Here is a 25101-nt window from a genome sequence, read left to right as displayed (position 1 = left end):
TGTTATTGTTATATATCACAACAGAAAATGTGTTTGCATTATATAAAAATCGCCACTTATTGGCGTAGCTGGTGTAAATTCGGAGCATATGTTCAAGTCCAGCTCGTGAGTATGACACCAGAACCATATAATTGGCAACAGTTGGTGCGGACATGTTTATGTCATATAGGCACACTCCATTCCCACTCTCTTCCAGCTCTGAAATGAGACCGTTGATATATACCAGGTAGAATAGCGGCGATCTCTTTCCGCCCTGGCGGGTTCTCTGGCGTGGCCCTGATAGCAGTCCCTGGTAACGCACGCGGCTTGTACCATTCTGGTACATATTACGAAAAGCCACTAACGAGTTATAATCGATGGCTGGCGTATGGGCGTCATCACCGGAAGTGAGAGAGGACAGCTTGTTAAATAAGCCATCATGCCACACCCTGTCAAACGCTTTGCGTGCATTCAGAAAACACATGTACACAGGTGATTAGTGCTCGCTAGAGTAGTTTAGGCATTCCCGTAGAGAGAAACTTGTCATGATGCACCCAAGTCCGCCTTGGAACCCTCCTTGTAACCTTCTTATTGATGTCATTATATTGCCTTTACACCGGTCAAGCAAGGACATCTCGTACACTTTTAGCAAAGTCGAGGATAATGTTATGGCCCGAAAGTTGCTCGGTTCATCTCGCATTTTTCGTCCACCTTTATGCAACGTAATAATGTCACCTTCTTTCAATCTATCGGGGATTAGTCCGGACCGTAACATAACAGTATATAACTGAGATAAGGGGTAAGCGATTATGTCTTTACCATATAGTAAGTGTTCGTGGGTGATATTATCGGGATTATGCTTTCCCCTTCGATAAAGTTTTAATACACTCGACCACTAATGCGGGAGATACGGTGACGTCTTGATCGGGAGACAGGCCACGGAACGTTTCATCAGCTTCCTGTTTGACATAGTGCTCCCATTCAGCATCGAAGTCATGTAAGTTGGATGGAGTGTATAAGTTTGTGATATACTTGGCCCACTGGTCAACTATATCTTCGCGACTTCTATACGTCGTTCCATTAAATTGAATACCGTCGCCGAGATTGGCTTCGGATCCATGTTTCCTGGAATGAACCGTTTTCCAGAAACTCACAGTATCATGCACAGAATCGTGTTCTAGCTTATTGTCATGTTCGGCCATGTAGCGATCCGCGCATTGTCGCATCACCCTCCTGAAGTTAGCCTTATCTTCCTTGTATTGACGATACGCCCCATGCTGAGTTCCTCTGGGTCTTCCAGCTCGTTGCCAGGCATCACGTGACTCTGCCATTTGACTGTGGAGGGCGGTGAGGGCATCCGTCCAGAACGGCTTCAAATGTCCTCTGAATCGCCTTGTTGGGAAACATAGTCCTTATTAATTAGTGTAAATTTTATATTAAGATTAGAAGGGTCGCCATGTATGATGTAATACTTATTTGTAAGTTAATTTAATCGTTCCTGAAACAGTTGTAACTATGTTGCTCTGGTCTCCTTCCTACTATTAAGTAATTAAATAGTAATTAAATTGAATGCGTTTTAATGTCCTTTTCTTACTGTGTAATTTGAGTTTCAATGCTATGAGGTTAAATTTTATTTACACTTATATGCATCATGAATATTGCTTGACCAAATGTGAGGTTGAGCGCTCTCAAATCGGTTTAAACACTCAATGCTTTGAATTGACTGTTCCAAGGCGATGACACCAGCGTTATTCTTCTGTATCTTTATGTTGTCTCGTATTATGCTGCTTCGTGCTGTATTGACCAGAGGTCACTTGCCTAAAATAAAGGACCAAAAAATCGTATAAGATTGCTTCACTGCTTAAGCAGCTGGAGTTTCACAACTTTGTATTGTTATTAAAGATAATATTTCAGTTTTGTGTGCAATGGGTCTGACCTAGAAAATTTGAACGCTGGCCATAACTGACATTTAACAGTGGTAACACATGCTTGAAAACGTGATCTATGTCACTTAAAATCCTACATGAATATGTATTTATTAACGTACTTTATTTACACAGGTACGAGTCTTAGCCACGGATTCTAAATTAATAAGTGTTTTATTTAATTAAATTTAATAATTTTAGTATCCATTAAAAAAAATTGTTTGGGGGGGGGAGCGATTGCCTTCTGCAATATGCTCCATAGTTAACATTATATACGTTAACCGAAGAATGTAGTCCGTTACTGCATTTAACCACTTTGTATCCAGACTCTGCATTCGCAAACAAAATAGCGCCGATCCATGGCAACGTATTTTCACTGTGGCATTGGCTGCCGAGTAACACGCAGTCTTCATGGAAGGTGTATACAATACTGAACTATCTACACTTAACCGATGCAGCGCATTTATGTTCTTCCGTTTTAAGAAATCTACTGCGTTCGCGATATGGGTGACAACATTTAACTACCACGCGCTACATTTTATACTGTTAAAGTAAACATCCTAATGTTCTCTGCGCTACAAAGTTTACATATTACAATTCGCCCGTGCTGTGTATGCCAGTTTTTCACTTTTTCCTTACACGCGAAATACATGTTGTGGTTGTCATTTTCACATCAGCTTATTAATTTGCGTTAATAATTTCCAAGTAATAAAAACAATCTCCGTCCGTATATGTCTGTCGTTACAGTAGAACATTATCAAATTTTATTTTTTGTTCCCATAAAGTCGCTATTTGACCTACACTGTGTCGGTGTGACTTAAAATCCAGCAAATAAATAAATTGAATATATTTATGAATAATAATTGATTCTACATGATGTATAGACACCTTATGACAACGTTTGTGTTCACAAAATCGCAGATACATATAACACTAAGTCAGAGTTAAAACCTAGTTAACCGGTTCAAATGATAATAATCAAAATTCTATTCACAAACGTTTCGCAATTATGAATTGGCACGTGGGACAATGACTTGTTTTTGAAAAGAAGCATTTACTTTTAACCGCAATAGCTAAATTATATATTATTTTGACAGCCTGTCTTCCTTAATAGCATCAGTTTTATTAAAAAAAAGTGATTGGTTGGCATCACGGTGTATAGTATTTGTAATACCATAAAATTTGAGCAAAATCGGTCCACCAGAACTTTCAGTACTTTTATTAATAAAGTCCCTCATTCATCATACGTCTCTGTTTTGACTTGCTTGCTTGTTTGCTTACTTACTTACTAACTTACTTACTTACTTACTTACTTACTTACGGATGGTGGCAAGGAGACGAACAGGTAAATCAATAATTGAAGTCAAGGTGTTAACAACTGTTATTCTACTTAAGGGGGTAAGAATTCTTTTGTTCAAATGTGAAGTGATATTTCTAATTTGACCAGCATTTCGCTATATTTTTGCTTTATCATTTTCGGTAGATCAACGTCAACAGTTAAAACTTATAATTTAAAGTAAAAACATCCCCAGACTAGTTTTCATCTTAACTGTATGGGCCTTGTGTTATATTTTAAGGACCCTATCCACACAACACGTTTTTCTTCAAAATTAACCTTAAGGCCTGAATATTTAGAAAAAATTATGTAAACATTGTAATGATGTATTCAATTATTCTTCTGATCCTTCTATTATCTTTTATTCTTAATTGTCAATGTTTATCTACTTGATTAGCATTTCCTAATTTCCTTGACTAATATTGCTGCAGATAGTGTAATTATATATGCTGAAATAGGGTATCCCTGACAACCATGTCCTATTAAAAAAAGGCTGAAAAAAAACATTCAACTATATTGGGTTCGACATATTATCAAACAGAAGTTTTATACAGCTCTTAAACATAGCTCCAAAAAAAATTCAAACACTTGTGTTACAAAACTGAATAATAAAGAGTCGAACGCTTTTTCAAAATCAATAAGCGTAAGAAGTTCAGGGATTTAATTAATCCATTATAGCACATAATATCTATATATATCTATATCTATAATATAACTGCCATACAAACAAACCAGCTTGGTCATTGTTTACTAATTTGTTCAACACTGACTTAACTTCTAAAGTCTATTCCTAAATATACAGGAATGCGTCATATGTTTTTTAGCAAGATGTTTACTCACCATCGAATAAGTTGAACCAAAACTAAAGAAGCAATTCCCACCAAATTCTGAATGTATACATGTACCATGCGTGCATTACAGTGAACGTTCTTTACGCAATGTATACAGGCTTCAGGCTTGTTCATGTTATTCATAACATCAAATCTATTTTTACTATTATTTACCATCCTACAGTTAAAGTAAAGAATTTGTAGTTCATTAACTTAAAGTATTACATAAATAGTATTTGTGTTTGATATAAAAGATTCTCCATCATAAAAGATGCGGTTAACTGTGATTTGCATACAAACACGACAAAACGTAAACAAAAACCTTAAACGTCTATAACGAAAAACTATACATCTTGTAACAGGAATTTGAAAAAAATAACAAGGCAAAAACTACACCACGTTGTCAGTACACAAAATCATGTTAATATAAATCATGCTGTGAAGCTAAATGTTCCATGACATAAAAAAAATGTCAGAAAATAAACACTGAGCATAATTGACCAGTCGCCAAATGATCGATCGCTCCGCCCACACAGTCACGTGGTATAGTGATTTGAAAACTCCGACAAGCAGATTCTCAAGATGGCGGATGCAGCGAGTTTGAAAGATGTACCGAGCGATTTTGGAGAGTATTTTCTTCCTTACAAACCATGCTTGCGGCAGCGGATTCAGGCCAGGAAGTTTTCCAATGAATCATATATCAGCAAATTGCAGTTGTTTCATGGCAGAGATGGGGACATAGATGTAAAATCCGTTGTATTTCGTAGCCAGCGGAAAAATGACGATGGACACATGGTAAACATGTCGATCGGAAGATCATGCGTGTCGAACGCAATTTGCTCATGCAAAGCAGGGTAATTATAATAAGTGCTAGTTTTAAATTAGTAAATGTATTTATTATAAATTAGATTAAACCAGCAGCAACCGCACACAATACCCATTGGAATAATAACAAGGTCATTATCTAGAATGACAGGTCTATGAATGATAAATTCTCGATAATGACCTTGTTATGATTCCAATATCAGAGGGTGGGGATGTTTGTTTTCACGGATCTTTGTCACTTTCTCTCATTAAATGTTATTGTTTATATTTATTTGAATATATTGGGCTCCTGGGTCCATATACTATCCAGGGTACATTACTTCCACCTGTGAAAATTACTTGCATACTGTATATCCTCACTTTGGAAATCTTTATTTTCTAGTTTAAGTTTGATCGCCTTCATATGTTTATCGGAACCTTCTTAATTAATTATAGTTTTATTTTAACAGGGCCTCTGGTGAATGTGCCCATGTACTGGCAGTGATCCTTAAAATAACCGACTGGATCCTGAATGATCTTAAAGAGATACCTCTTCAGCCAGCCTGCACTTCGCTGCCTCAGCAGTGGGACAGACCCAGGGGCGTCTGCATAAAAGGTGAGCCACTCAGCACAATGGTTATATCTAAGCCCGGCAACACCAGTCAGAAAAAGAGACCAATTACTGCAGATTTCGAGGACACAAGGTTTGAAGATATATATAATCATCAATAAACAATTTTGCAAACATTTCTTAAATGATGTTTCTTTAACATCATTTTAAAAAAATGACAGCTTATTGTACACATGCTGTATAATAAAACAATTAATGCTATTCAGTACCAATTTACTTAATTCCACTTAGTGAATGCCACAATTTATTATAAATGTATGTAATAAATTTCATGTCATATATCAATAAATGTGTACATTTATGTTTCATGCAAATAATTTACTCATACAAAATGCTCACAACAACAAAACTGTTGCAGGAAAATACAACTTCTACAGTCAGACATCAAGACCTTGCAGTCCCTGACTGGATGTCCACTGTCCTACTTGGCTCACATGCCAGGGCACACAGTTTTTACTGACTTTGGAAGCCAGTACCTTGGCAGTGCTCTGTCATACCAGGTTAGTCTTGAATGAGAATAGGCATGAACTTGGTAAAAAAACAGCAGCAAAACCAAATTTGATTTATTGAAGGGAACAGGCTAATGTCAATTCTGTGGTCAACAATTTTAAACTTTTTCGCACGCGATATAGCTCGCTCAACATGTACGCGATGCTTTGCTATTTTTCTTGTAAGTGTAACTTCTCCAGCAGACATCTGATTGGTACTTGAAGCAAATGGTGGAATCAATAGCTTAAGGCCAAGTTTTTCAATTTCATCATGCATCAAAAAACCTTTATCAACCATTACACTGTCTCCTTGTTTCAAATAGCCAGCATCTATCATTTGCTGTAAGACTGTCAAAAGTCCACTGCTTGAGGTAATTTCTTTGTCTGAGACTGATCCTGAGAAAAGCGTTGATATGAAAATGAATGATCCTCTAGGATCAACTCCAACCAAACCTTTCAATGTTGTAGCACTTTTATAATCTGAATAACACTGACTCTGAGATCTCAATGAGCTTGGCCTTTCAATTTTTAATTCAGTTCCATCTAAAATCAGAAATGTGTCTGGAAAGTCTTCTGCAAACTTTGGTGGCATGTTGTGTTTCAAGACATCTCTGTGGGGCCATATTGGCACGGTTCCAAGCCTATAATACATGTAGTTTATCCAAGCGTTAAACATGGCCCCAGCATCTTGTGGTGAAAGATTGAACATGTTCGCAATGTGTGTAAAGTCGAGAATCAATCTTAGTTTTATCAGGACGCACAGTAGCTGATCTTCTAGAGGCATATTTCTGATACGTTAAATAGTTTTTGAAAATTGTAATGGGCACTCGTGTTTGTTTGGCACCAACATATTAAAAATCCACATAAAACGTTCAAAATCAAAACCTGTGTAGTATTTAAAGTGGTTTTTCACATGACTGTCTCTTACAGTGTATAGTCTCACGGTTGGTTGCACTGGTTTTGAACGTTTCTCTTGGAAAACTACACATTTTCTTCTCAGATTTTCATTCTCCAAGATTTGTTGGGCAAGTTGCTGTTGAAGGCGTTTGTTTTCAGCTGCTAAGGCCAAGACATCCATTTGCGAGATTCCTGAAATGCAAAATGACCTAAAATTAACATTGTTTTGTTACAGCTACCGCTCTTGGAAGAAGTCAGCCCAGCTGGGAAAGGCATTAGCTGTGAAGACCTTGACTTCCCATATCCTCCTTATATTTCTAATGTCACACACATGGATAGTGCCAAGACAGCCGCAGTCCAACTATCATTGGAGGATGCTAGAAAACTTGAGGCAAATACCAGGGAACAAGCAAACAGCCCGTTGTGGACAAAAGAAAGGTCGAAGCGTATCACAGCTTCCAATTTTGGGAGATTATTCTTAGGAAAAACCCACTCAATAAGAAATGTGTTGACAGTGTTTTGAAAATAAAGTCATTCAATTCAAGTGCAACTAGCTATGGGTCAGCAAATGAAAAAGTAGCCATTAACATGTATAGAAAAAAAACTAGCAACCATGTGCACGGATGTGGATTTGTGGTGAACCCCCAATTTCCTTTTCTTGGTGCTTCACCAGACGGTAAGGTGTGTGACCCTTTCGGCACAGGAATAATAGAGGTCAAATGTCCATTCATTATGAGAGACAGAACTGTAAAAGAGGCACTTGCAGACGAAGCTATGAAGAAGAACATTTGCATCGAACAAACACAGGATAAAGTGCAAATGAAGCGTGAGCACATGTACTGGTACCAAGTTCAGGGACAGTTGTTAGTGACTGGTGCTAAGTTTTGTGATTTTGTTCTGTTTACCAGACAAGACTTATTCATAGAAAGGATTGAGCCTGTCCAATACACCATGGAGCAAATATTTACTAAAATGGTGAATGTGTTTGATGGATTTGTTTGCGAAAAGTAAACTAACCTACATTTATAGGGCTGTCGCCGCTGTCGTCTGTGTTGTTGACAGATGAAACTATGTCAGGCAAATATTCTCCAGGTGGTTTTAAGGGTTCTGTTTGTTGCGAGTTTTCGTTGCCTGTACTGAAACAGAAAGAGATATATATATATATATATCCAGTTTATGCGTAAAGTGTCGTCCCAGATTAGCCTGTGCGAACTCAGAACTCGACTCATTTATATATATATATATATAAATATATATATATATATATATATATATATATATATTTATTTATTTATTTATATTTATAATGAAATATATTTTTAATATGTATCCATTTATAATTGAAATATTTATTTTCTTGTTATCACTGATACATGTTCTCTTGATGTTAAATAGTTCATATAGTTCATGAGCATAAACACTTTCAATGATGGAATAACAGTTATTAAAGGCTTGTTTGTGTTCTAGTGGTCTACCGTGATTCTTGTAGTATTTACCTTCGTTTGTGGAAGACGTCTGTTCGCCTCTTTGGTGCCCCTCTGGCCGTTGTACATTTTATGGCATCGGTGGCAGAAATTGGATCGGGATATGCATCTGTTGGGTAGCCCTCAGGGAAATGCTAGATACAGTGTATAAATTTTTTTTAATCAGTTAACAAAAATTACACAATACGAAGAAAATTAAGATTACAGAATACGAAGAGAATTAAGACTAAAACAACAATTAACATACATGAATGAATGAATGTGTATTCTGCATAATATACTTTAAAGTAAAATTCTTTGACGCATGCTGGTGTATGTGATATGAACTTTTAGTATTTAGTTTAAAAACCTTTACACGTACCTTGCATGCCACAATGAGACAAATACACTAACAGATATAGCATTATCCTAGAATGAAAATGTTTGACTTGATTAATCTGTGTAAACGCATACAAAAATCAGTGTCTTACAGAAGGTCATGTTTACATCTATCCAAATATGGAAAAGACAGGCACGGTATGCTGATTTTAGCATTGGATTTGCAGTTTATTTAAGCAGTTGGTATCTCCAGATCTAAAAATAAAATTACAATCGTCTTTCAAATATGATCAGTTCACACCATTTTCCGTACCTTTGAACACAAGAACATGTGACGATTCCCGTCTACAGCTTCAACATTCAGCTGGTCATGGGGGCGACCGCAAAGCTTTATATACTTTTTTGCATTTTTCGAGGCTTCTTTTAGGTTTTGGAAAAGGGATAAACTTTACTCCTCCAACCAAACGATCTGGATATCGACAGTCCGAGTTGCAAAGTCCCCATTGACAGCGTTTTACCATTTTGAACGAATAAAAACATTCAATTTTCTTCCTTATTCATAATGTACGACACAGTTGTTACCCGTTTGTTTGTCGGACAATATGGCGGCCATATAAGCGTTGCTGAGGAGGGTGTGAAAACTCGCGATCTGATTAACTGATCGACAAAATATGGGCGGAGTTGGCGACTGGTCAATTAGGTCGAAATTCAAGATAAATTGTCATTAATATAACAAAATGATATTTGGTTGCTAAATAACGATGTTAACCATCGAACTAACAGCAGAAAATAAACAGTCGTACAAGCATAATAAAATTCAAATGAATCTTAACGCATAACTAATCCCATGTATACGATGGACAAGATTTAAGAAAACAGAATATATATTAATACGGACAGTTACATTTTAATAACAGAAACAGGGTATAATATTTGGTCTGTGTTTTTTGGAGCCAATGTGAACGGTACTGGTGATACTTAAAACACATGCACAACATTTAAAAAACATGGTTACGATAACTATTATACCAACCGAACTGATTGTGAAATTATCTACCCTAGGGCAATCCATTGTATTATTACTGGCACGGAAAATAAGCGAACACAGGAAAACAACCATTATAGAAAAATTAAATATATTACATAGTACGTTGAGAAATAGTAAAATACACCGAACCATTTAACATTTTATAAGATTCCTATTTTTAACGTATTATTATTAAGATAGGAACCTTCTGATACAGTTCTTTTAATCCCTCTTACATTTTGTGACTTTCAACATGATACTGGTTTATCAAAGTATCCGATAATTATAAAAATGGTAAATCATATAATGACGACACATTTTTTACATGCAGTTCGCGATTAAATGATACTTATTTTCATATGAGAATTGCTGTGCGTGTCTTTTTAAACCGTTTCTTCCTAATGTGTGAACATATTGATGGTTCAGTGTAAAACAGTGGTATCTCTTTAAAAAAGTTGTCGGATAACACATCTTTATTCTGATCCCTTAATTTGTATAATATGGTCTAATATCCACAGCTTAATGTCACATATTTTAATTTCCCAAATACCGACCCTGAATTTGGACAATGTTTTAATATAAAGAAGTTAAACTCCAGCTGCTGGAGTAGTATTGAAATCACATTATATACAATTAGTTGGTCCTTTATTTTAGGCAAGTGACCAATAGCCAAAACAGTACAAATCAGCACAAAACAGCACAATACAAAACAACATACATAACACATAAAAGAATAAAGCTGGGGTCACCGCCTTGGAATGGTCAATACAAAGCATTGGGGTTTAAACCGGTTTTAGAGCGCTTAACCTCACACTTGGCCCAGCAATATTCATGATACATTTAGTGTAAATACAATTTAACCTCATAGCATTGCAACTCAAATTAAACACTAATCAAAGGGAATAAAAACGCATTCAATTTAATTACCATTTAATTACTCAATGGTAGGAAAGAGACCAGAGCAATAGAGCTACAACTTTTTGAGGAACGATGAGATTAATCTACGAACAAGAGTCAATTACATTCCTTGTTTATAGAAAAAGATTTAGGAATATAGCATCATAAAGTTAATATTTCAGATCATCATCGCGCAAATACAGGAAGAAGCAGCAATAATGGGTGTAAAAGTTCCATATTACATAGCTTGGTTGTTTTTTTGTGACTGCTAAGAAGTAAATCAAACAAGAAACGCGTGTCAGAGGGAAAATAAAATAAAAATTGAACGCTATAAACCCAATGACCTAAGCATGTAGATTAAAACTGTGAAAGTTGGTCGTATGAAACAATATAGAAGCGATGACGACACAAAAATCCATGTAGCCAGGAACAGCGAAAGAGTATCGTATGACGTAATTGACAAGCGAAGACACAATGACGTGAAAAAATTCCAGGGACAGTACTGTAAAATAAAGATAAAAATATTAAAGGGGCGGTACGGTAAAATTGAATTACCAATAAACAAGCTTAGGTGATTAAATATTAAGAATCGAACGTATAAAATGGTAATTTCATTAATAATACGAATTATTTTGAACAAAACAATATCATTCGTATACATTTAAATTCTAAAATGTATGATCTTGAGGGTAGAATTAAACTATTAGTGTTCATCTCCTTTTTAATAATTTTATTATACACAATGATACAGCCTTAACTTCTTGTTTCATGTCTCAATCCGCTAAAATCACGCAAAAAACTCATAAGAAAATAATCGCCGATTAGTTTCACACACAAAAGTTCCAGAAAAGACAAATGTATAAATCCGAACCATTAACAATTACTAAATTGTCAGTAAAGCAGTTATTTAATGACATGTTTATGCCGAAACCTTTCTCTCTGACATTTGCAGCTGAGAGTCTTTAATACAGTCCAATACCTTCAGAGTATGCGAGCTCACGTGAGTCGTTCAAACAGTCACGAGACCTCGTACAGCCGACAACCGATTTTAAAGAGAAAGCAGACCTTAACAATGCTCATTTGCCGATGCGATATGGAGCGAAAATGTGTTTGTTACTCGGGTTAACATTACGATATAGAATATTAATCATTAATTATTATTTAAAATAATTAAAGGTTAAAAACTGTGAAGTACTAGACAATATATCGACTATTGGAGAAATGTGAATTATTATTTACACGTGTGGGATTTTAACGTGGATTAAGCATATATGAGTTGTAATCAAGTAAGGCTTTTGATATTATGCTTCTTACAGTATTATATATTTGAACAATATATTTTTTGTATTTTGAGGATTTAGTTTACTATTTTATTAATGATAAAAAAGCTTGAAAATAAATTTTAAAAAAAAGTTTAAAAGATATACCTGATACATATAGGGTGTTCACAAAATATGACACATGCTTAATAAAAGACCGAGCTCCTAACATTAAGGTGTATGTATTTATACCCGGGTTCGACAGTGCTACATATAATAAACGCCAAAATATATTCTTTGTTACAATATGTATTTGGGTTTGGAATGAATACAATATTTTCAGTACAAGTACTCGTCTTTAATTCGCAAGAAAATTGCATTTTGCTTTATATCCAACGTTATAATAAGGTTGTGTTTTATCGTAATGCGTAACTCTGAAAATCAAATGTTTTAAAGACATGTCTGAACACATATAAGCCAGTTAAATTGTTTTCAATCTAAATCGATGAAAGAGGTTGTAATTGCAGTTTTGATATACTATCTTCTCTACATTAAACAAAACAACACGAAATATGTAATTTGTTGGTGAAAAAATGTTTATAGTATTTGTTAACGTGAACTGTTTTGATAAATCAATAGTCGGTGAATGAAATAAAAACAGTGCTAATCAATGCGCTAGAGGCGTTTCACCCCAGGCTTAAGTTCAATTAAAGTGCATGGTCTTTTACCACCTGCTTTCTGAAATTGCTGTCATTGAAAGTTCGGGAACCTCCTTACTTGCGGTCACAGAAGTTCCAGAACTTAAGTACAATCGTGGACGTTTAGAATGTTGGCTTTGCAGTAATGACAGTGAAAACATCCAAATGTGCAACCATAGAAATTCCAGAGCCTCCCGTGCAATCGTGAATTTCATCATATAAGAATGACAATTAACATACTTAGAACGTCCCCATACTAACTGATGAAACGCCCCATTCCAAACGATTCTTATTGTGCAGCAATAATCATGTAACAATCGTGCACACGGTCATATCATAAGACGCAACATACATTTATGAGTGCATGGTGTACGTTTGTCCTAGTCACTTTGGGGCGTAAAATACGTCAGTGTGACTCGCTTCGATTTCATAGTCTAAAATAAATATAAACCCATTTAATTGGTTAATGTTTGAGAAACTCAATTCCTATTAGATACTCATTGAATTATATAAGGATATAAAGACATATTTATTTATGGATATAACACGTAAATGGTTATCCATTCGACTTTGAAGTAAGTATGAATGTCTATGTCTTGATAATTGCCAGACGCTGAGCTGCGAATCCAATGTCAATTATTTTGGACAGTAGATAAAACTTGCCCAATAACATACAACCAATAAAGAATTAAAACCTCTCAAAAACCCTATCATATGTCAGTTAGTATCTCAAAACTTGGTGGTACGAAACATTGACTTGTGACTTTGAACTTTAATTTTTGTTGGAAGTACCATTTAATAAAAATCGAACCCCATGTGCGCATAATGTTCATCTGAATTTAGGATATAATGATTACATACAAAAACATGCTTTATATACACAAATATCTTTTAATACCGAAACACTTTACCTTCTAACGGAAAAATCATCTTGCACAATTTGAGACAATACGCATTAACAGAGATTAGATAGTGAAGCTTAATACTCTGTTGGTGCGACATTTGATTTGTAAACATCACAACAGTTGTTCTGCATTCTCATGCCATTGATTCCTCAGTCCATCAATGGTCCGTATAAACATTGACAATCATTGTTAAATTTGCGGTGACACATTTGCCGATATATGTTCTATATGCGACTTTTTTAACGGTCGGATTGCTAAGATATTTTTGCCGCCTTCGATGCGAGAACCGGTAACAGTCATTCAACTAAAACAGCAAATCAGAAACTGAAGATAAACACATTTTTTGTTCTATAAATATTATTTTGGGGAAAGAATACCGGAAGTCGGAATAAAGACATAAAATAAAAATGTATACGATTGTTATATTCATCACACTTTGCACGCATCAATTATTCAGTCAATTTCATAATAATTAAACGAGTTTCATATTCCCAATTTCAGAGACGAACGTATTTATTGATTAATTAAATACATACCTCGAAATATGCAGTTTTAAACCGAAAATAACGGACTTCATTTCAAATAATGCCTCAATAGTTACTCAATTAACTTCTTGATAACTAATAATGACTTAAACATTTCAATACATGTAATTATATGTAAAGGCTGTGATGTAGACTATAAGTCGAATATTTGCTGGTACACCGAGTCTGGTCAATTTTAAATTCATAACCGTGTATTGCATGTTTGCACTCTATGACCAGACAGTTTATATATCCTAATGTTAAACTTGAATGCAGATATTGTAGGACAGAAATACTCGCAGTCATCAAGGGGTCAATTTCAGGACAATTATGACAATTTGGTTAGTAAAGCAACATTATAGTGCAGTTTGAAGTAAAAATATAAGCTATTGAACTACGATTTATTTGACAATATTGTTCCTTCACAGCATACATACTTTAAGTGAATGTGTGTTTTACGTATCGAAACTATATCCAACAAACTTGGAAGTATGTTGGCAAGTCAATACATACATCGATATGGTCATAAAACGTTTTAAACACGTTTCATACATATAAACAATGCATCTCCTGCTTAGAGCCTCTGAAGACTGAAATATACTATACATTACACATATTTTAGGCAATTACGTTCTATTACATACAACAACAAAATATCAAACTATTCTAGTAAACGATCAAACTCCTGACACTCTGTAATGATACAAATTTATTTATTTCAAATTATTTTATTTACAAAACGCCCATAATAAGCATTTATTGAATTATACTGGCATCATCGATTTGGAAAGGTCATCGCAAAGAGTTGAACTTTAAAACCAATTACTAGCTTAGATGAACCTAATACTTCAACAGAGGAAGCAATTAATTACCACACTGTGGCGACATGTGACTTCGATAAATGAACCCATTCAAAAGACGAGAAATACTTTTGATTCGTATAATAAAACGATAAACACTAATTAGTATACAAAGAAATATGGTCGAACACCTGTGAAAACAAGGTTGATGACATGTATCAAATTAGCGCCAACGGTTTCTAAATGTTACTGAGCCAGTGATACATGTATTTAGGCAAACGCGACGAGAGAGTTGGGTTGTTTTGGCGTCATATGTATTGCGTCGTAAATTATTATTGGTAAGACATTTTGTCGTCGTGAACACTGCTGTACGGTGTCATTTTCACATAAATAGCAGATTTCATTATTTTTAATGATAGGTATATTACACGAACAAAATAATGACTATGTTTAAATCAGTGCAAACATATACAAAGGTGAAATGAATAAGTTTTTGATCAAGATTTTAAACCGATACCAAATTAAACAAATTCCAACGCGTTTCTTCTGGGTCATTCAGGGCTCTGACCATAGTGTAATGTCAGTAATAAACGTATTTGTTTCAAAGTGTCTATCAGAAACGTTTAATATGTATTATTACCATGCATTTCCATTGATACACTAATGGATATTTTAATATGACCGATAATACTTTTAATGCAAAACGTATTTCGATTAAAGCGTGAAATAGCAGAAATGTTATAATGGAATTTGACATATATTTTACCCTTCAAATCGGATGTATCGCGTCTACAGTTTGTGTTTACTCTAAGGTGGTTCAACGACAATAATTCCATGTTTTGTTTTAAAAAATATCACTGACTTATTTGTTACAAAAATATAGAAAACCAGTTAAGTGCTTTTGCTACAGAATAATGTGTTGTTTTTTTTCAGAACATATTATCATGTCAACGGATCTGGAGGTGTTGAATGTGACTGAACCAGCAACTGACAGATTTCAATCGAAACTTTTATATTGGGAGGATTTTGTGATTGGTGCATACCTGGTGATTATATGTAAGTACAGTGTATACTTTTTATTTTGTTTGTTTTCCGAACAACAAACAGGAGGTTACATGATTTACCATGGATCTCTGTCTGTCCGTTCATCTGTCTGTCTATATGGTTGACTAGTGGAACTAGCATAACTATGTTGGCTGTTATGGGATGAAATTATCCGTATGCAATACCTAAAGCTTAAAATCGTTTAGATATATGATAAGATATTCGTATTACATAAGTAAAACCACTAATAGAAGAACAAAAGTCTAAGGGTGACTCATATTTTTATACTCAGAACATTCGACAACAATGCATTACCCCGAAATTTGCGGGCTTAAGTTAAGTTTTCATGTCTTATTAAAGTGCACGTTTGAATGTTTTTTGCAGTATTTACTGCTCTGAAATGCGTGTCGTTCTTTAAACTGGTGCGTTTTAAGCTATAGCGATGACTTATCCGTTAAAACATTCACAATTCATTATGGGCCTGTATGACAAACTTTTAGCAAACAACATTTTTAGTTATACGCTTAAGTATAAAAGTGATGTGTCACACAAACTATACAAAACATCCGGTTAATTGCATCAGTATAAATATAATGCCATTCATTTCTTTAGATTTTTTTGCGAGTTGATTGAAAAAAGTTCTCCCTCAAATTACACCTGGGGCAAGCCGATACGCGCCTTCAATTAAACACTACATATAGGTTATATGTTATTCCTATCTCTGCCTATGTTGCCTTTCATTTTATCCAACAGGTTTCCTCGCGGTTACGCTAAACGTGATGGTCGTGTGCACGTGCTTCTCGAACTGGTCCCGCCTGTCCCGTAACGACCGTTACATCATCAACCTGGCGATCAGTGACAGCCTCATGCCTCTCTGCGCCTTCCCACTCACCATCTCATCCTCGTTCTCTCACGAGTGGATCTTCGACGAAATAGGTACGTTATCGTTCTTTATCTTCAACGAAATAGGTACTTAGTCCTCCCACATAGTCGCCGAAATATATATGATATATCCCACGAATAAATACGCATTGGACCAATATATTCAACGAAATAGTGTCTTGATTTTACCCACCATCCAGCAAAAAATAGTATAATCCATATCCTCTACCCTAATAACTGAGACATCTGGCATTGAACAGCACAACTTATAATATGTATTGTTCAATAATTAAGTTACGTGCTTTTAGTTAATCATACGTGAGATAATCGAACCAATAACAAAGAAGATTATTACGGGTTGTATGTGGGTTTTTCAAATTAAGACTTAGTACGTCGGGTACAAACATTTTGCACGGGACATACTGTACACACTTCTTCAACGAAGCGTCTCGCTTTAAATGTAACATATTGTATTGAAGGCAGAGTGACACCTGCCCAAAATATCAAAAATTTAGTGTGAACTTTTTCCTTGAGTGCGGCGCGCCTTTCCACTTATAAGAGCCTAACTCGTAAACTAATAAAGCAATTCAGATTGAAAAATGAGCTTTATCATTAAAGGCTTGATTTCAAATAAGTTTGGTCGGCTAACATTTTGCAAAACACATTATATGAATTTGAACAATATTATCATATGATGTATCCTTTTGGCAAAATATCATGCAACACATATCGAGGGAAACGTTGAGAATTTTTATTCACAACATGTTCTGAATTTAATTCAATGCACTATAATTCACATTAACGGAAACGCATTAGAATAACTATAAACGTGAATGTTATTGTATCTTACCTATCTTTTCGAGTTATAAATTGACGGGATACGTGTTTTAATGCTTACTTTTGTTTTCAATAAATGCTAAACGCTGCTATTATCCTTTCTTTTCTATTCACATACACTTATTTATCGGTAATATAACTATGCACTCCGCGAACAATGCTTTGAAAAAGGTTTACCTGTAACAAAAACGCTTTGGATTTATATAAGCGAATAAAGGCTGAGTACATCTTTGTTATCGTTTTTGACATTGAGTCCATGTTTGTATCATTTTTACCTTAAAACATGAAGAAGATATAAGTTCACGTATTTTCATCACGTTTCCACAATGCTCCCTCATTATAATATGGTTTGGAACTAAATATAATGCATTTTCATTGCCTTTTGATAACACTGTCATTTCGTTTGATGTTATAAGCATAAAACAAACACATAAACAACTCCGAGCAAATCAACGTGTTTTTCAAGTAGTTGTCCTTATTAATAAGCGTGCAAACGACATGTTTTTGACGTGAACCATAACTCGTATTCGTATATTATATATTTTATGATATAATGAGTCATGTTGGATTCTGACATTCATATTTAAGCAAAAAAGCAAATTAGCAAGTATTCGATGTATCCTACTAATTATGTTTTTCTTAATTTAGCTGTGCTTGTTTCGCTGCTATTGGTGGGGGTTGGGTAGAGGGATTGATATCATACAATTTGTTATAATTAGCACGACATAGTTAAGAAAAAGAACGTAAGCATTGTAAAGATGCATTCTTCATAGATATTCTGCAAGCCGAACCCTTAATATCAACATAGTAGACATGCTAAAAATGCCGTTATGTTTATGCTGACTCTTTATCTACGCATTGTTATGTTGATATTATGCTGCATGTATCGCCCTTAGTTGTAAAGAGGAGTCACAAATTCTTAAAATCAATACTTGTTAGGTTTGAAGGAATTGTTCTCCTGGTAAGTGAGAAGTGAAAATGCCTCAAGTTAACTTGAAAAGCTCTTGTTCAAAATGGATGACAAGTCCAGCCCTTTAAAATATTGCTATTTATCGAGTGTTTCTTTCACTAGTAACATATAAACGCCATCGTAGTAGTGTCTTCCGTTGGGAAATCAATATTAACCAAGATTACGGACTTAAACCTTCCACATTTGTTTTTTAAGTAGTATTCAATATCATTATAGTATGTACAACCCGAAACGGTAAACCGCTTGAAGCCTTTAAACATACCATACAAAGGATGTCAATAAATTGATTTTCCTATCTTTATTCGAGAAATCAGGATGCAAATGTGATTTAATAGCTGTAAAGGTTTTTTTTAAATTAAAACAACACTTATAATTCAACAAACAGGTATAAAACTATCTAACATCGCAATTTTTGGCGTGGTATACATTACACAATTTACCTATTTGCGTTATCGTTTATTTGAAGGTTGCACAATATATGGGTTCCTTGGATTTTTCTTCGGGCTTATCAGCATATTAACCTTGACAGTGATGGCGCTTACACGTTACTGCACCATATGCCAACCAAATATCAGTAAGTAGTTACACATGCATTTCATATGTTGAGCATTAACCAGTTGAATAATATTTTGATTTATGTTGTTACTAAGCATGTACTATACGAACATGTTTTGAATATTTGATTCACCAAAAATTACAGCAAAACATGTTTTTGTAGGTATGACATTATAAGAATAATATGTTATTCCGCTTATATAAACAGTTTTTTTATTTCGTGTGTTATTAAAATGAAACATACGTTTGAATGCAGTTGTATTTTATGATTGTACGTCATGTCATATATGGGACAATGTTTTTGTGTGTATCATCAAAATTGTATATCTGCCTGACTTAGACTGGAGTATGTTTATTGTATAATGCATACATTCAAGGCATGCACATACATCGAATTGACACATTTATATACCGATATTTTGTCATGGGATGAAAACTATTTACGATATTTCTTGCAACTTGTATCTGCGACACTTTTGGGTAGATACATCGCGAGCTTGATTCTTTAATATCTTGTATAGATGTAACAAATATCTGTGTAAACTAAATTAAAACTATACTATAATCACTGTTATATATACCTGGCACTTACGAAAAAGGACACTAAGGTTTCTACACTTCAATTTACTTGTCACCTTATTTGTACTCATGTTTTCTTTTCCTCTCGGCATAAGTAAACTTGATTTAAATCTTTGAAGATGCGTGCTTGGTTTGGACTTAATTACTGGTTTAAACCTCGCAACGCTTTGAATTGATGTCAAAGGCTATCATACCAGAACAATCATTGTCTTTGCCACGTATTTTATGTTTAAGATATAGGCTTTATCTGAGAAATTGCCCGTACGTATGTACCGACAATCCTAGCTTTACGTTTAAACTAAAAAGACGAATTTCCGGTTGTCAGCAGTAAAATAACGTAATTTCGGGGTTTTTAAAAACTGTACTACACATATACTTTGCATAAACTAAAATTAACAATGTATTTTCTTTAAGAAACAATTACATGTCATTTGTTTTCGTTTTGTCTCAATACTTGCTCAGTGGTTGACAAGTGATTTGTTTTAATGGAACTCATTATACAATTAAGTGTCACAACTATTGGCCCAGCTGAAGTTTCACCATGTTTATACATGATGTATGCTTGCAGACATTGCAACACAGAACTGGTCCTTTCTGCTGCTGGTGTTTCCCTATATGTTCGGCCTGCTCTGGGCCTCTATCCCTCTCACAGGCTGGGGATCGTATTCCCAGGAGATGTACGGCATTTCGTGCTCCCTACAATGGGCTGACAATAAAATATTTACAACACTGGTAATTCAGTTTATATACTGGTACAGTTTGTTCATTTGTGATTTGTGGTATTTGTTTTCAACACCGATATAGTGTGTCGTCTAATAAAACACCAATTACTCAAAATAAAACATATGTACAGTTGGATTTGTTTTGTGTTTAAGGGCATATTTCTTTGTGTCCCAATCTCGACTTATTCCGTCAGAAAAATACTGAATGTAAATATGTGTTTTTAATCAAACGAAAAAGTATATCTGTTTTCAAATTTATGTCACACTTAAACGAATATTCAATTGCTTTTTATTTTAAGGATATTTAACCATCGCATCAAATGTTGCAATTTATCGTTCACTTGGCCACACTTACTTAACTATATTGCTTTATACTTGCTCATCGTAAAAAACTGTAAATATTCAAGCTACTAAGCCAATATAATCTCAACAATAGCAGGTATTTATTAAGAAGTTAAATGCTTAGGCTGAGTAAAGGATGTTGATATTATGAATTGTTAAAATTTGAAAACGTTTGTTTGTATTTGTATCAATTGTTCATGCAATTGTTTGTTTTTGAATAATTACAAAGTCGGCTCTGAAAATATTGTATCAATCGTTCTTGCAGGTGTCTCTGTTTTGTATCATGACACCGGCGGCTCTGATACTATTCGCATACAGCCGTATATTACTCACCTCCAGGAAGAGTACGAAGGCGATGGCTCGCTACTCAAACATCACGTTAGCAAAGCGGAGGCAGCTGTCTAATAGAGAGTCCTATCTCACAAAGGTAAATAGCAACCGATATTAACCAATAGGCTTTCGCAGCAGTTGTGGCGTTTTTTATATGTTTACTCAAACAGAACTATAGTGTCTTAAATTATCCGAAGTTAATGGATTTTATAAACGGAATAACCAAGATCTAATTTTATTTTTAAACAAAGGGGGGGGGGGGGAACAATAAAATATTAATCATAAGTTAGTTACACTGGGATTTGAAACTGGGTAGTAAGAAGTCATATGTGTTAATACTTCGATTCGGAAACATTAAATCGTAATTGTTTTTGACTCAAAGAGTACGGCGATGTATCATATGAACAAATCTTATGTAAAAGAAGAAAACATGCAATGTTTTTAATTGTGTTCAGTTAACAGTATTTTAATATATGCGAAATATAATAGTGTTTATATTCAAACCATCTTTCGGAGTTTTTCTCAAGCTTGGTTTGTTAGCCTCAAAACTTTTCATTATACACACAGTTTATTGCCAATAACAGCAAGGGTCGTGAACTGAATGGTTCTTGTTGATTAAGTTCATACACAGGTTATGTTGTAAGGCCCTGAAATCAAATGTGTATCGACATTTCACGCGATCACGTTCGAATTTTGGTCCGTTTGCAAAATAACACGGACACTTAAAAATCAGTCAATGTATTTGTTTCCATGTTTAAAATATGTGCATTCTGCCAAATATGTATTCAGTTTAATTCTCAATTATGGCTATTGTTGAATAAATGTAAAATATTAATGACACAAACCAATAAAGCAAACAATATTGTCCACAATACAAGACGAGCAAGTATACACAACACTGGGTTTGTCGTATAAACCGGTCAATTTACCGGCCCTTTTTTGTAGTATTGATACCACCTTGGGATGATTCAGAACCGAACTTCTGAGCTCGATTGCTTGATAAACTTTACGTTTGTTGTGAGTAAATAGATAACGCCAAGTTGCAATTCAGTCTTATTTGGTTATTATTGCAACACACTTAAAAATTTTAAAAATCGGCGCCTCGTGATTGCAGTTGGTTAAATCATTGATTCCAGTGTATAGTTATTTTAACAATTAACCATTTTCACAGATGACATTTGCGATGTCCTGGGGCTTTCTCGTCTGTTGGATGCCATATTCAGTCGTCTCCATGTGGTCGGCGTACGGCAACGCAGACCTTCTGCCAATGAGACTCGTTGTGGTCTCTGTCTTGCTTGCCAAATCATCAACCGTCGTTAACCCCATCATATACTTCCTCCTAAACAGCAAATTCAGGCCGATGCTTTTTCGAACGCTTAACACTGAGAGCGTTAAGTCGCCGCCATTCAGATTGAATGGAAGCTCAACAACGAACAATTTCAATCGAAGCGGGACACAGGACGAGTTTATACATTCGGATACCAAATCAAATTCATCGTCAAAGGTAGCCTGTGTCGCAAATACAATAGAACATCAATATATTATTATAAACTGTGATATTGAACATGACGGAAGTGACGTCATGTTATAGTTAATAAACTGTGATACGGAAATGATATGGATGACTCCATGTTAAAGTGGTGTGTACGTAATCAAATATTAAATATAGTAATGGTGACTGTGAACTGTTCAATGTTTCAGTAATATGCTATTATTATACATATCATTAATGAAATATTTAACTTATACAATATAAGTCAGTTGCACATTTTGGAGACAGTACCTACCGCAAATAATCAGAGCATATTATAAGTTACTTTGCATGTCGTTGATATTATGTACATACCCATTCTTTTTTGACAAGAGTATGAACATACGCTTTGAGGCCGCTCTGTATTGGACAATTTCATCAGTATTTTCGATCGGTGTCATCATTGTGACGTTGAATACACGAAACGTGCATGTAGTTATATTGAAACCATTGGTATTGCTGAAAATATATAAAGGCTAGTCACGCTAAACTTGTTTAATTTTGTTTAATTGTATAAACGCCATACATTCCAGAGTATACACGAAACGATTCTTGCACACTTCATGAATGATTTATTCTAAAAATGCTAGTCCAGTTGTCTTTTTTGTATGCATTTCAATGTGTATCAACGTGATGTTAGTGCTACGTTATTTTAATAAAGAGTTTACGTAATTTGTTTATTTTTCCTTACTTAATGAAGGTAAGTTTAGATTGTCTGTACGATGATTGCATAGTATGTGATACGTTAATATATACTGAAAGTATAAGGCGATGTGTGCATTACATATAATGTATCCATTAAGTCCATGACATTAGTATACACATACTTGTAAACGGTTGGCAAATAGGGCATCAAGAGTAATACCAAATCAGGTTGACCCGACTTATATGACAATTAATTGCTTCGAGCATTGGCTGCCCAATGGCATATACATGTTACTGCAACAAAGTGTTACCTCCGGAGTAAACTTCAGTAAATAATAGCAGCTACAAATCACTGGGTCTTCTTCATGTGGACGGGGTGTATAATTTGAATTCCCTGATTTGAAATACGAGCTCAAATGTAATAATTTCTTAAAGAACAAGATAAGTTTGAACTATAACATCAATTACTACAACAATTATATATGGATGAAAACAATCGAAATCACAATCAAATCATACTGAATCGATTGTTGAGAATGAAAAGCTGTGTCTATGAAGACTATATTTTCAGAGAAAGATATTCTCAGTACTGAAATTCATGTCGCGGCCAGCACAAATTAACTGTAACAAGTTCTGAAATCAATTAAATTGAGAAATCAGTCAGGCTTATCAAAGTCAAGTTCTTAGTGATAAATCTCTTACCTTTGAACATGGATATTGTTTGTTGGAATGCTGTTAATAATCTTAGTAAACAACCACATACACATGTCAATTATTTCATAGCAAAGCAATGTTTTATTTGGTTTCGAATAATTTCCGTGACAATGGGTAATTTTTAACCAAAGACTCGTGGTTTTTAAATCCTAGGTTGTTGACAACAACCAAAAACACACAAATATTTCTTACCCTTGTGATGTTATAAGCTAAAATTGTATAAAATGATTTGCATAATGAGTCGTTATCAATCAGGAATACACTAAAACGAGTCGTGATAAATCAGAAATGCAATTAAACGAGTCGTTATCAATCAGAAATACACTGACACAAGTCGTTATCAATCAGAATTACGCTTAAACGAGTCTTTTCAATCAGAAATACACTGACACAAGTCGTTATCAATCAGAAATACACCTACACAAGTCGTTTTCAATAAGAAAAACATTCACAAGTGTGGTTATCAATCATAAATACACTGAAAAGAGTCCTTCTTTTACCTAACGGGTATAAGGAACAGAAACACTTGTCATTGTTTATCTTTCATTGTATATTAAATACAAAGGCAATTGGAATTGTGCTTTCAGTTAAAAAAACACAACTTGCTTTTGTTTATTTAAAATAAAATATGTCATTTCAGCCAACTTTCTGTTTTGTGTGAAAATGAATGTAAACCTATTAAACATATATTTTGAGAATTTAAGAATGTCACTTATTTAATATTATAATTGTTTTCTTGATGTTATCATATTTCGAACATTCTAAATTCGCCAATATTTATACTGTGACATGGGAACAAGAATGGGTCTTTTAAACTAATATTTGTTTAGATAAAACTGTGTATTTATAATTGAATAAATGAACAATACTGGACTCACTACTAAAGCTGCAAAATCGTACATGTCATTGCATCGTCACGTTTTAAATTGAATAAACTAGTTTAATGACTGGTGTGAAAGTAAAGAATTTACCAATTTTCTATAAGGTTTAATTTGTGATATGATATATAAGAAATAGTGTTACTATTTCTGCAAACAGTATTGTTTCATGTAACAGCTTTTATTTAATAGTTAAGTGTGCAGATTGTTTAAACTATGCATATGTTACTGTAAACTACGCAATTTATTGGTAGAGAGGTCACCGACCCT

The 25101-nt window shown here is 34.5% G+C and overlaps 2 protein-coding genes across 2 annotated transcripts; both read left to right on the top strand.

Moving 5' to 3' along the window:
* Nucleotides 1–4583: 4583 nt before the first annotated feature.
* LOC127834184 (uncharacterized) lies at nucleotides 4584–6217 on the top strand. Its single transcript, XM_052359826.1, has 3 exons — nucleotides 4584–4924; nucleotides 5345–5578; nucleotides 5864–6217. Exons 1-3 carry the CDS (start codon nucleotides 4653–4655, stop codon nucleotides 6018–6020), a joined length of 663 nt encoding a protein of 220 aa, XP_052215786.1. The 5' UTR covers nucleotides 4584–4652; the 3' UTR covers nucleotides 6021–6217.
* Nucleotides 6218–15746: 9529 nt separating this feature from the next.
* LOC127834182 (opsin-5-like) lies at nucleotides 15747–23876 on the top strand. Its single transcript, XM_052359825.1, has 7 exons — nucleotides 15747–15858; nucleotides 16600–16782; nucleotides 19002–19109; nucleotides 20238–20346; nucleotides 21073–21160; nucleotides 22235–22567; nucleotides 23811–23876. The coding sequence occupies exons 1-7, from the start codon at nucleotides 15747–15749 to the stop codon at nucleotides 23874–23876; spliced, it is 999 nt and encodes a 332-aa protein (XP_052215785.1).
* The last annotated feature ends 1225 nt before the right edge of the window (nucleotides 23877–25101 follow it).

This window comes from Dreissena polymorpha, chromosome 6 (assembly GCF_020536995.1).
Source record: "Dreissena polymorpha isolate Duluth1 chromosome 6, UMN_Dpol_1.0, whole genome shotgun sequence".
NCBI classification, from domain to species: Eukaryota; Metazoa; Mollusca; class Bivalvia; order Myida; family Dreissenidae; genus Dreissena; species Dreissena polymorpha.
The sequence above is the reverse complement of the archived record's forward strand: the minus strand, read 5'-3'. Positions and strand labels throughout refer to the sequence as shown.